This window comes from Papilio machaon, chromosome 3, assembly GCF_912999745.1.
Source record: "Papilio machaon chromosome 3, ilPapMach1.1, whole genome shotgun sequence".
Classification (NCBI taxonomy): Eukaryota; Metazoa; Arthropoda; class Insecta; order Lepidoptera; family Papilionidae; genus Papilio; species Papilio machaon.
Window position 1 is genome coordinate 10,103,631 of NC_059988.1, and position 13,934 is coordinate 10,117,564.

General features: G+C 36.7%; 1 protein-coding gene across 3 annotated transcripts in view; it reads left to right on the forward strand.

Moving 5' to 3' along the window:
• The window catches only part of LOC106708453 (ecdysone-induced protein 74EF), a 150,112-nt gene that overhangs the window by 86,500 nt on the left and 49,678 nt on the right, over positions 1-13,934 (forward strand). Inside the window, exon 1 of one of the 3 annotated variants that reach the window (XM_014499991.2) lies at positions 13,009-13,580. The exons of the other annotated variants lie outside the window; for them this stretch is intronic. Coding sequence (XP_014355477.2) covers positions 13,154-13,580 — 427 coding nt within the window. The 5' untranslated portion in view covers positions 13,009-13,153. Of the gene's footprint in view, positions 1-13,008; positions 13,581-13,934 lie in introns of those variants that run through there. 3 annotated transcript variants of the gene reach the window in all.

A 13,934-nucleotide genomic window follows, 5' to 3' on the forward strand; every position in this document is an offset into this window, starting at 1 on the left:
TACCTAAGCGGTGTTATGTGTCTGAATCGCTAACAGACATAACCGTCTTATTTAGGTCTCTCTGAAATTCAGCCTCCGATAAATTGGTTTTCGCTTGAATTAACTGTTGTGAATATTGAAGTTTGAATTATTCAACACTTTGACACAATTTTCAATGTAATATCAACTATTATATAATATAACTATTTCATAACACTATTGTAATTTTATAATTTAAATCAAAATTAACTATATATATTACAAAAACAGTTGCAAACAAAACAAGTCGACATATATAGAGTACTTTCTGGCCATATATTTATGCAGCTATCTCTTAACATCAGGTTAAAAAACTACCGGTAGTATGAACATGACGATTAGTATCCTTTAACGTAGGTTTCCACTGGATCAACACCCGTACCATAGTATCATACTCATCTCTTAAAGGAGAGAGCGACTACCCTCATGATGTAAAGTTTACTGCTAATTAAGATTAAGCAAGATCTAAGTGCAAATATACCATAAACCCGCAACTTAAGTCCTGTGCAATTAAACATGTTTTTAGGTTTCCTTTGAGGCTGCGGTTTCTAGACAATGTTTAAGCACTAGTCTTTACTAAACTTTGATTATAATAAAATAGCAAATCTATCTATATATATAAAACAAAGTCGTGTTAGTTACACTATTTATAACTCAAGAACGGCTGAATCGATTTGACTGAAAATTGGTGGGCAGGTAGCTTAGAAGCAGGAAAAGAACATAGGATAATTTTTACCCCGTTTTCTATTTTTTATTCCGCGCGGATGGAGTCGCGGGTAAAAGCTAGTATATTATAAATAAACCTTGGTCGAGTTTTAATATCATATATGAAAACTATGTAGATACTAAAACACCGCACTTTTTTGCTACTGAGAACATTTTCATGTTCACGGGTTATTTAGCATCCCATCCGCTAGAGGGCAGGCTCAAGGCTCTGCTTCCTAACCCTCCCTTCCTCACCGCGGCCTCGCAACTTATTTAACAACATTTCCGCGGAACCCGCGTTGAAACCTTACAAACATCTGTACTTATTTATAAATAAAGATATAACAAAAGCAAAACGAATGTATTTAGAAAGAAGAGATATATTTTTATAGTTTCTATATTTTTGATTAACTTACAAGTCTATACTGTTATCTAACAAGTCTATATATTAATACATTGTAGTGATTTGAGTGTCAAAGTAATTATCTAAACATATTCTGGAACTATCATAATTTAAATATAGATCATTTATCATTTCAACTTAAGATATATAACACTATTTGTACTAAACGATTAGACTCCTTTATATGTACAGAATATATATTGTTGTTACTTTGTTTATATAACTATATGGATATTTTCATATTATATACTCGGCATATACCGTATTCAGTATTACGTACATCCCTAGTTCCCAGCACTTGACAAATTTTCCCACACAACCCGACCGCCGACCGCCCTGTGTGATTACGGCGGGGGTGTTTCCGAGACGACCGCCCGCCGCCCGCCGCCGCCCGACACCCACCCCCCAGTCTGAAGGTCGAAGGGTAGGCCGTTCACCCTCCGCGCCCACAGAACACCACCGCGCCGAAAATCATCCCTGTGTGCGCCACCCGCACCCCAACACGCCACACAGACACGCGTGTGCGTTACATTGTCCACGGCACACCGTCGCGTCGCACCTCTTTGATACGAGACTTACCTTTGCTCAAGCTCTGTTACTTGTCTAATTGGATCTTTTGTTCTGTCTAAATCACTTACAAAGGTCTCATTACTATTTTATGTCAATAAAGGTAGTGAAAACTTGAGACAAGTTGAACGCGACTAGCATCAAAAACTGAAAATCAGTTGAAAGATTCCAAGTATAATGATTCCAATTTCGGAAAAAAAATTCCACGACCAACAGAATATAATGTCTCAAATAATTATAGCAAACGAAAACCCACTTCGTCAATATCAGTCAAATATTCCAAAGTTAGCGCCGTCGAATCTTATTAGACTAAAATCTGGATACTAATTAATATTTCATGTGATCAGGCCGCCGGAGTCGGGGCCTGTGATTAAATTCAATGGTCTAATAATTCAGTGCCCTTTGAAATTATCAAAGGAGACAATGATGTTGATCATAATTTTATTTGGCTTAGCAATTAGATTCCGACCTACTGTAACATAATAAACTGACATAATAACATGATATAAATTCTCGAAATAAAAAACACAATTAACTAAAGAACTACCACAACTTCTATGCTAACTGCGAGCTACATACAGATTTGTTTTTGTTCCCTTTATGTTATAGTATGATTAATTTTCTAATAAAACACTTATAAGAGCTTATTAATATTCTAATAACTTTATATTACGTAGTTCATCTACTTTGTATCTTCAATGTACTGGTACTATCGCTTTGTTTCAATAAATGTTACGAGCTGTATCCCGCTCCCGGCGCGCTGGGACCTTGTAATAACAATTTCAGTTTCGTGTGAAAGACTAATGAATAATTGAGATGATGCTCGCGGCCCGGCTCTGGTTAGCGGGGCCTATGTACAAAGCATATAGGCTAATTATATACAGTCTCTCTTACCGTTACATTTAGAATTAGGTTTCCAGTCGTCTGGTGCGCTATTTTTCGATTTAGGCTTCGTTAAACTCACGTTAGACTATAGGTGAAAGTGTCAATAACCCCAGAAAATAGTAATTGTCTTAGGCTTAGAGAAAGATCTAGGAATCAAAAGAACATACTCTCATATCCTATTCTAAACAATGTGATTATTATGTATAGGAATGTTGAATAGTAAATTATTACAAAAATTACAACTGTTAGAGTTTTTCAACAGAAAAATGTACTTGTATTTTTTTTGCATGCCTGAATAACAAATCTAATAAAGAATGCAAATGCTTACCAAATTGTACATGGTTGATTGGATTCTTTGTGTGCAAACAAAGGGTTAGACGGCAGGCAGCCAGTGCTTCCGCCGCACAGACCTTAGCTCCTTTACAGCTTCCTGTTTACAGTTCGCTTCGTACGTACACGATGATAATTTTCCAAATATTCGCCACGTGCACGCATGCAAACTCGGTATTCTTAATCGACTCTAATCATATGATTTCTTATGTTCATTTTGTATACAATTACTAAGAAGGACGATAAATTTATAAATAACTAGCTGTCGCCCGCGACTCCGTCCGCGCCGAAATAAAACAATCGTATTAAATAACCAATGTGTTCTTGCAGACTATGTTCTACATCTGTGCCGAATTTCATCAAGATCCGTTGAGCAGTTTCGGAGATACCTTCAAATATCCATCCATCCATCCATCTAAACATTCGCATTTATAATATTAGTAAGATTCTGGTTAATGTATGACATATTGCTGTGACAGCGTTTAATGAATAGTAGAGTATTTGGTACGTTCATGTTTAATGTTAAACTAAATTTTGTTGTTGTTGTTGTTGTATGAAGGCTGGTACTTGGTATAACTACTTATAAAAATCATTTCTTTCTTTAAATTCTTTCTTAACCAATCAATCAACGCAATAAATCAATGCCTCGTTCAAATTGATCTATTCGTAGTGGTTGTTGAGAGATCCTTTTTTCCCGCCACATTGACTGACAGCGGTTTGACAGCTCGCGCCGCGTCACAGGAAACTGTCATCGTATTTACTCCCTTGACAGTTTGAAACGTAGACTTTGTTTTTTATCTATGCACATGTAAATTTTTTTATCATCCGTCTTCACTTTTAACACTTTTGGAGTATCTTATTTCGATAAGGTTCTTAATTATAACCACCATTTCCTAATAACTTAAGATCATTTAGTCCGTTCGTCCATTCAATTGAGCTTCTGTTGTAATAAAATAAAAATAAAAAAAACTTGAGAGGTGTCAAGGGAAACCCGAATGGAACGAAGTTCCTTTCAATTAATTAGTGAAGGAACCAATGTTTATTCTATGAATAAAAAACTTAAGTCTTCACAAGAAGTACATTTTATTTCTATGAATTTTCGTTATATATTGTCACGTCGTTGCCATGATGAAGTAGCGCTCATTGGTCGTTAACATACTTACTATAGCAAAAAGTGTCGTGACAACGTTTCGTAAGAATTTTTTCCGTCTAGCCCCCTTTCACAACGCGTGATAAGGAACTTCGTTCCAATATAAAATTCTAATTTAAAATGGAGCTCAGGTCTGCGAAATTACTGGGCCTAAAAGTTTAGACATATCTCTCAAATGACTAGTAAAATCGTGACTAAGCATTAGGACAAAATTTTAGGTTAGTTTATATACAACGTGTATTGTATATAATCTGCACGTATTCTCCTGTTGTTCTATGTAATGCAGCATGTAAACACGTCAGTGGGTCCGGTCTACGTGACACAATGCTAATCAAATGCAATGCACACGTAAAACTATGTACTTTATATATAAATTCGATTCAGTATCGCTTTGATTACGTTAATAGTTATAGAATTCATTTGTTTTAAATTAATTTAATACGTAATATTAATTAATATTGAAAAACATATCTTATCATCTATATATCTTTGAATAAATTTTACTTTTATTAGTAGGATGAAAATTAAATTTCTTTTGAGTAATATATGGTTTATGTAATTTCTCTAAAATGTTTTTTTTTGTTTTTCAGGTAAGTTCCAATTATTCAACTTTCTTCCAATAGTAAAAGGTAAGTATAATATTGTCATCAGTTAGTAGATATCAATTTATTAGTTTTAATTTGTCGAATGACATGTTAACTTATTGACGTCATGAGAAAGGCCATAAAAATAACTTGTACACACAAAGGAACGTAACTCCCAACTTATATGAAGTAATAAAGATCCCACAATAATCATTCACAGACTTTCGTTTGCCGGTAAGAAGATGCGCTAGTATGCGTTTGTACGGACACAGTATATTGCTTGTGTGTAGGAAGAAAGTGCATTCTGCACGGCCCGCCGCCGCCGCAGGCCGGGTAGGGAAACTTGACATTGCGGGGTACACATCGCGTTGTTGCAACCAGTTTCATCTTAAGATATACACAGGAGTACATCCTTTATAATATGTAAAACGTTTTTGGTTTTTTATTTCGGTAATGATGTCAGATAGTCAGAAATATTTACTTTTATTCTATATTGAAGTAGGTCACACTTCTATTTATGCCTTCAAATTAAAATAATCTTGTAAAATATAGAAAATAAACTTCAATAAAAATATGAAGAGTTATAAATTTTATTGAATTGTTTAAGAAAGGCAATATCATTAGATTTGTGTTGTTATGCGCAGCCCGAGTGTCGCATGCGACTAGATTTGCGCCAGTAAACTTGAAACAGTTTCTGCGAGCCATCGCCGGCCTGTTTCCCTTTCGCGCTCGCATGCCCGCTGCTTCCCACTACCTCGCAATGTCCCCACTGCCCCGTATTGCACTAGCATTTTGTAAATAACTAGCTCTCAATGCAGCGGGAAAGTTATCTAACAGGTGTGGCACTCCTCGAGAATAAACTTGCTAAAGACGAGTCTTCACAACTTTAGTTTTATATTATAAAAAGTAGTAAGTTTTGATTTAAGTTAAAAAAATATAGATGCGTGTTAGTTACATCATTACGCCGCCGGCCTATTATCGTAGCGAGTACAAGTCGACATTAACGAGCTTCGAACATGGCCCAATTAGCCCGACCTAAGTCACAACAACTATTTCATAATGAGCAAATATTTTTCGCATTTTCATTGTTTATAGTTTCACTTCAGAGGTCTATTTGTTCTGTAACAATGTACGCAGTCTGTATGCTCGCACTCAACAGTTACCATTCCTAATTCATGTACAACATCCTCTGAACATGTGGCTATTTTATAGTAAAAAGCAACGAAATGTTTAAGCCAACATAAACTACGACTCGTTACATCTTAGCTCTTCTGAGACTACTCAAGACAAAACAAAACTTATACAATAGACTTATTTGATGTAAGCTTCAGTCTTCTTTTTTTGTTCGTTGAAATATATCGCAAGGAAACTTGGATGTTAATAAACAATTCAAGAACATGTCAAGATAGCTAAGCAGTAATTAGACATTGTGATTTGCAGCCTAATAACTTATTTATTAGAATAAAGTTTTTTAAGTTCAGGAACGAATTCCATTCATCAAAAAAAAGGGTTAAAATGACAAAAATATAATTAAATTGTTTATGTAGCGTCACTTTAAATGAATTACGTATTCAATGCTGATAACTGAGGACTGGCAACGGGCTGTAGCACTGACTCTACAAAGGAATAAAGGTTTTAATAATAATTAGGTAGCAAGAATCCAGGCCTGGCGTAGTCTAGACATCGTCCTTGCACGAGGCCGCGCCCGCTCCGCCCGCGGGAACATCCCCAATTCTCTAGCCTATATTATTTATTCACAAAATTTGGCGGGTTCTGTACTCGTGACGTTTAATCCTACACCGACTAGATGAATTTTAAATCGAATTATTTTGTTTGTGAATTTAATATAGCACTGTACCAACATACTTAAACCTACATTATCTTATACCATTTTTTTTATCCTTTTAATGATTATTTCTGTTATCTTCATTATTTCGCTCTCAGGGAACAGCAACTGTATTATATTCTCAGTACCGCTATAAACCTGTTTATTACATATACGCAGTAAGAATTTAAGGAAGCTCGTAGATATGAAAATGGATTTATAAGACTCTTATAAGAACAACACACATAACCAATTTTGATAAAATATATGTTGGTTTAGACATTAACAAGCGGTACCCTATTTTCGTACACAATTTGAGACTCGATAAAAAATAAATATGTTTTTGAGTTCAACACAAACAGAAACATGAGCCATATTTCTAGTTAATAGGTACTTTTTGTTCTAATTTCTTCTAAAACTACGAGCTTGTCTCATTATTTATCAAATAGTTAAATAATTTGTGTTGACAGCAATTGTTTCTATGATCAGGTAACCTAAGTTTCATGTAAACTATTTTCTCTAGAGATACCGGTCGGTACTCTCCAGTAACACAATTACACCTTCCCCTATTTTATTGGGGAGGCAGACGTAGCGATCTCAATTCGTTAACGAACTCCTATTAGCTAGATCGATCATTCTTTATCTACTGCTTACCAAACTAGTCCTAGATAATGTAATGTAAGCAAAAGTGCGTGATCTTAGAATCAAAGTGAAAAGACTTTGAAATCGTTATACGAAATGTTTAAATTCCCAAATACTATACTAACTGCCATATCGGGGCATTTCAATGGTCGCTAAATTGAGGCTGTTGAACGATTAAACCTCTGAGTGTGAAACAAAACCCAGATACAAGCATTGTATTCAACAACGCTCATATCGTCTCATCTCATACAATATTCAGATACGTCACATACAAATATTGTACTACATAATGTAAAGTGACTCGTTCAAAACGAGCACATCGCAATCACTAGAACTCGACCAATGAACGAAATAGTAGCATCATCTTGCATTAGATATACAATCAAAGTTAAAACAAATCTTCTAACTCAATAACGATCCCATAAAAATTGCTCTACATTAACAATGTTTTACAGAAAAAAGTGCCCTGTTCTACTCGTATTACGTAATAATTTGGGACTTTTGTTAAATACAACGCTATGATTTTTAGTTTGACCTGTCCAATCCTGTAATAATTAACTACTTAACAACGTTTTAATCAAGTGCCTTCTGGTGTTTTCCACTTTGGAGATGCGTTCCGTTGCCAAACAGATTTGCAGTGGCAGGTAATCGCTGCCACAAATCATAGAGCGTCGCGTCGTCGAGCTGCAGTGTAGCAGTTTCCCCCGTGTTCGCACGCTCGACTTTTTCTCCGGACAACAATGTCATAATTGCCCGCAGCCAGTTTCCACTTTCAATTTCGCTGACGGACGACGCACAGGAGAAAAACTCGAACGCTACCCGATGTTTGTAATGGTAGCAAAAAAGATACTTTCCAATCGCGACATTTTTTTCATGTACACGAATATTAAATTTAAATTAGATTTTTATTCGCTAATAAGAAGGTATATTCAACGTATCTAAGGTACTCAGCCGAAAAATCTGTTTGAATCCACAAATAAAGACGAAACTTTCATTTAGCTTTAACGAATCAATTCAAAAGGATTCTAATAAGTATTTTAATTATAATTTATTATATTGCTCTTGCTGACGGTACCTCTCCTCACGTGAGCGTGTGTTGCGTTTGTTTACGGTTTTCACTATCGATATTTTTCCCGCAAGTGAAAATTCCAGCGCGCACTTCTTGCGCTTGCGCACTCCAAGATGTCGCATTTTTTGCCTCACGACGAATGTATGTGACATATTGGAAAACGATTAATTTAACAGTATCACTAACATTTCATATGTAAACAATAAATAAAAACTTTTGGTGAAATACATCTTGATCAATTGATGGTTCTCTGATCATTTTTAAATGCTATTTTTCATCATCGTCACTATACGTCCCCACTGAGGTGCTCAGAGCGTACCCTAAGTTAGGGGTGACTAGGCCTTAGTCAACCACGCTGGCGCAGTGCGGGTTGACTTCCCACATATTATTGAATTTCTTCTCAGATATAGGCAGATTGTATCACGATGTTTTCCTTCGCCGTAACGCTATTTACTATATGTTAAATCCAATGATTTATATTACGTAATGTAGTCATAGAAAACATTTGAGTAAAGCTTTAGTATCCTTTAGTATCCTAGCACACGTTTTAGATGGAAACGATGAGTCGAGTTGTAAAATTGTACCATTTGCAACTGACGAAGTTATTTCATTGTCTGATTGAAAACATCGATAAATATCGGGACATTTTGTTTTAAGGATATTGACTCTAATTGCTATTGTAAAGTGTTTGCTTTGCCCAAGGCGACGATCGACAAACACTTTTCAATATTTGTAAAACAATTTAAGTTTTCCTTTGTATTGGTTGATCGTCTATTACATTTTTAATCTGTACTAATCTTCAACATTTTATCACACACTCGTGGGTACAAGGCCGCGGGGCGACGTGTGCGCAATATAGATTTATTTGAAAAGATTTTTAGTTAGCACAACAAGAAATGCGTTGGGTCTGTCGTAATGTTCATTATAGGTAGAAATAAATGTAAACTTTCCACTGCATTTTTTGTTAATATAAACAATAAGATAACCTTTTGAACACGGTCACGTATAGAGATATACTATTATACTCGATAATATTTAAAACTTATTGCTAAGATGCAACAAATTACAATACATCCAAAACAGTTTGAATTCAAATATCGATTTAATTCGTCACATGAATTGTAGAAAACTTATGATAGTAAAACCTCCATGAATCAAATTAGAAAATATAAATTATTAAAATCAACACAAGACGTCAAACGGAAACGGAGACAGCTATCATCAGCGATAGCAATTGACATCGCAACCGCTAGTATCCAGTAAAAAATTATTCCAATACGATATTTATTGTCGTTATAACCGATGCATTTGACTAAAGGATCACGTATTTCCACGGGAAACTATTTTAGTCGTGTGCATTTACCTGGCGACGGAACAACCGTGGACATTTTTTCATCACACACCGACACGATTACAAAACATATAACATATATATAAATACCGTGTGTTCTTATGCAATAACGGTATACTTATCCGTTCATACGCGTACATAAATATACCTAGAAGTAAAGCTAGTCCCTGGTTTCAATAAAGTTATAAACGCATAAAACATAACCTAATCCAACAAGCGTTCTCTTGACCGGATAGATGTGAGCTATTTATAAGATGTAGAAAAAACGACTATACACGACCAGTCTTCCTGTGCTAATCGATGCCAATTACCGTGCACATGTATGCGTAATGCAACGCGCGCATGTGTACGCGTGTGTGCGGCGTGCGCGGGCGCAGCGTCACCGTCCAACCTTGAGCCAGTACAACGACTGCACTCCTATCGCGCTATCAGTTCGGAAATGTTGCCACTTGCTGCTTCACTACTACTTTTTTATCCTTTTTATAACAAGTTAATATTATAGATGCGATGTTGCGTATCTGTGGTACAGTTAAACCATTTTTGGTTCACATAAAAAGCTTTTATGTTACGAAAGAAGTCTTGTTCGCATTTACAGGTTAAAAAAATTACACATCACTATAATATTATATAAAGGGAGAAGAACCCTTATAGTTAGTGTGCCAACAATACAGCCTAGCCTTTGCATCGTCAATAACTAATTTAAAACCTAAATGAAAGTCTTTCACTTCAAGTAGCGCGCTCTAAATCTAAATTATATTATTATTTTGTGCCGATACTCGTTCAAAGATTAATTTTATGACCTACTAAAATTAATAAAAACTCAGACACTGTAGACATATTTAATTAAAGACAATTCAAATTTAATAATAAATTTAATTAGTTTAAACTAGCAAATCTAAGAATTTGTAATAAGAATTAAACTATTTATCAAAAAAGCAAAACCGTGATGTTTTAAAAGACTAACAAAAGAAAAGATGGTCCAATTAAGTATTTACATGTGTCAGTTTGGAAGACAAACAAGTAAATAAATATTACTAGAAAGCTTTTAATATAATCAATAATTTATCAAAACTTTTGAAAAACATTTTATCCCAATGGTCACTTTCCGTAACACCTCGTTCTTTGGACGTGCGCTTCTCATTTCTTATACTTCATCTCTCGCTTGCACTTACTGTTATTTCATTATACTCAGTCTCGTTCACATCAGTGTATGACTCGAGGAGATTTATGATCTAAGCTCTCGATCGATCGGATTCTGCGAACTTTTGTTTTTGCAATTTTTTTTCGTTTTTAATTTCAAATTCCGCTTTTCAATTTAGGCGCGTAATTCTTTATTTGTCTTGTTATTTATTACATATTGACTCCTCTGGACTTCACAAATTCTAATCGAATATAGAATAAAAATAAATGCAACTCGTATTATTTATTTACAACCAAAAAAAATCCATTGTTTTACATACGATGTGTTAAGTAAAAGATACACCCTGACCTTATTCGATAACTTTCCATCACCGCAGTCCTGCTAAATGTTTCCATTTAACGCATTGCTTAAAAAACAAATATGTCTATTATCTATTAATAATAGAACTGGCCTAATGACGCTAAATACTTAAAAACGAACCGATCAATTAAAAAAATGCTTTATTGTTAAAGGGAACTTTTACTATATAAAATAAAACAGCACTAAATATAAGGTAACATTATCATGTGATGTTTTCATACAAGAAAATATGAAATCAATTTGATTATTTTTTGCCAATTTCGTAATCACTCATCTCTATAAAGTATTTCCGGATACAACAAACACTATCTAGTTATTTAAAATTTTATCCTATCAGAGAAGAAATTTTGTTTAAAAGATTACGCATGTGATGTAAATTTATGAAAACTATTAAATCATGTTGCCAAAAAAAGTTCTTAAAAAGTATTAAAATTTCTTAATTTGAACGATTGCAAATTTAAGGGAAAATACAACGCTCCAGCAGCGGTGAAATGTAATCTCTAAAAATAACTTATTTGTATAATTATAAACATGGAGGCGAGGAATTCTTGATTATGTTTCATTTCCGTTCTATTTTCTTCCAAAGATGGAAGGAGAATATTTTGCTACTATTCAGGAACAAAGACAAAAAAGTTTTTTTTATGAATGTTTAATGCGAAAAAAATCTTATTGTCTATGTAACATTTACATCAGATATCTGATAACGGATAACGTAAATTGTAACATGAAGTTAGTTTACATTTTTTTAGCTAAGTTTAAGATTTAGGTCCGTGGGTAGTGATCGTATATTTGAACGTCTAAGTTTAATATTATATTATTCACCAAGTCTGACATCAAGATGTATATTTTTTATGTTTATTTACACAAAATCACCATATTTATAGGTATATCTACTATTTACATTAGCATTATATAGGTAGATGCGAAAGTCCGGATGTGTGTTAGTCGGTATCTCATTAACGGCAGCATGAAATTTGGTATATATATGTAGAACACTGTCTAGAAGCACATAGGCTACTAATTAAGTTTTCTTTTTATATCCATGCGGACAGAGTCGCAGCCAAAAGTTATCGAATACTTTCATTCACTATATCTAATGCAAACTGTGATGATGTTCACAGCCCCGGCCGGCGCCTATTTATCTTCGTAGGCCAAATTAACGCATGACATTGATCCTACATTCGAGGCATCCCTATCTTGCGCGACCAGTGTGTGAGACCTGCGCAAGCGCCCGCACATCGCCGGCCGAGGGAGGTGGCGCGGACCTGCGTACGTTGGCCGAGTCACTGTGTCACGTGGCCGCTGCGCACGCGCAACTTTATTTGTAAAGTCGGTCAATGCCCCGAGCGTTAGATAAAAAAAAACACATACAATTTGTTTACGCGATGAGTTACGCAAAGCGTTGGAGCTGATTGTTAGAACGTTCCGGTTTGTGATGTTCGAGCTGTAGGATTGATAATATTGTGCGTCGCTGATACAATATGTGATGAATATGACATCGCTACCAACGTTAGCGCCCGTCCGTCCTCAATGTTTCTAGTACCTTCCGCTAAATAACGCTATGTAAAATCTCAACAAATGTATAGCTCGATAACTGGGTCATTGAAGAACCAATTTAAAGCAATATTTGCGGGCACATAAACATTCCGTTCGCGCAAATAAATCCACTAAAAGGTTACATTACATTTTCCTCCGAACTCAATCGGCGATCGAACAATAACGCCGTAACGAACCGGGGGCGGACCTGAAATTGTCAATTAATAGACTCGTCTAGTGAAAACCTGTCGAGCCAGGCGGGAAATCGAGGAAAGCTCGCGGATGAAAGTGGAAAAAGCTCGGCGCACACATGTAGCGGGCGGCGGCCTGTGTGCGTGAGCGACGCAGACGTGTGCGCGCCGTACGCAAACACGCGCGCTCTACGAAAACGAAAGTGTCCGAGCGCCGCCGAGCACAGCCGAGGCCGGCTCACGAAGTCAGTAGAACTCGCCGGCGAAACTGGGACATCAGTCCGCAATTCGACGCGATCGCCGGCGGACGCGGCGCGCGCTTATCACACGACACATTACGCCGTATGACATAACTGGAACCGTTCGTGATTATGGTGTCTTTGTGAATAATTAAATATGATGGCCGTTAAATATGAGGCCCGTCCGGCGAGCGCCGAGCCGGAAGCGTGCCGAGCGCCGGCGATGGACCGGCGCGCCCTCAGCGCCGACTCGGAGCCACGGACCCTGGCCGCACGGAAGGCGTACCCGGAGCCCTGCGGCGAAGCTGTTGACACCGATGCGGAGACGGAGGCACCGCTGGATCTGAGCACGCACGCCAGGAAGGAGATCTCGGTGCGGGATTTCGCGAGGCACTCGTTCGCGGACCCGGCAGACTACGTGCGCGCCCAGGTCATCCTGCGGCAGTCTCGCGGCTACCTGGCCGCCGCCGCCGCCGCAGCCCGTGATTCCGGCACTGAGTCCGACGACTCCGCGGAGCGGCTCAGCCCCGGCGACGACGCCATGACTGGCAAGGCGTACAAAAAGTCCCTCATGAAGCGATACAGTAAGGATTACCTTATACTTTTGTGCAGATACCATTTCGTACTGATTTTTTTTTTCAAATCACATTATTTATTTTCTATAAAGTTTAATGCGTTTCTACGTTTTGATTATACACTTTTTACGTAGAAACGATTTCCTTGTTCCTGAAATGCTGAAAAAGTTTACTTTGCCGCTACCGCCACCCGGCTTCCTTACAAGATAAAACTTTTCAACGTCTTAAACATCGACGACGTCCATCTGTGGTTCATATGGACATGCATCATGTTTATTTTGCGATTTCTTATTTACCGTCCTGTAATTAGTTACTTCTTACTGAAAACTGTTTTTTTGTCGTAAGTTTTATTTTTTATGTTCT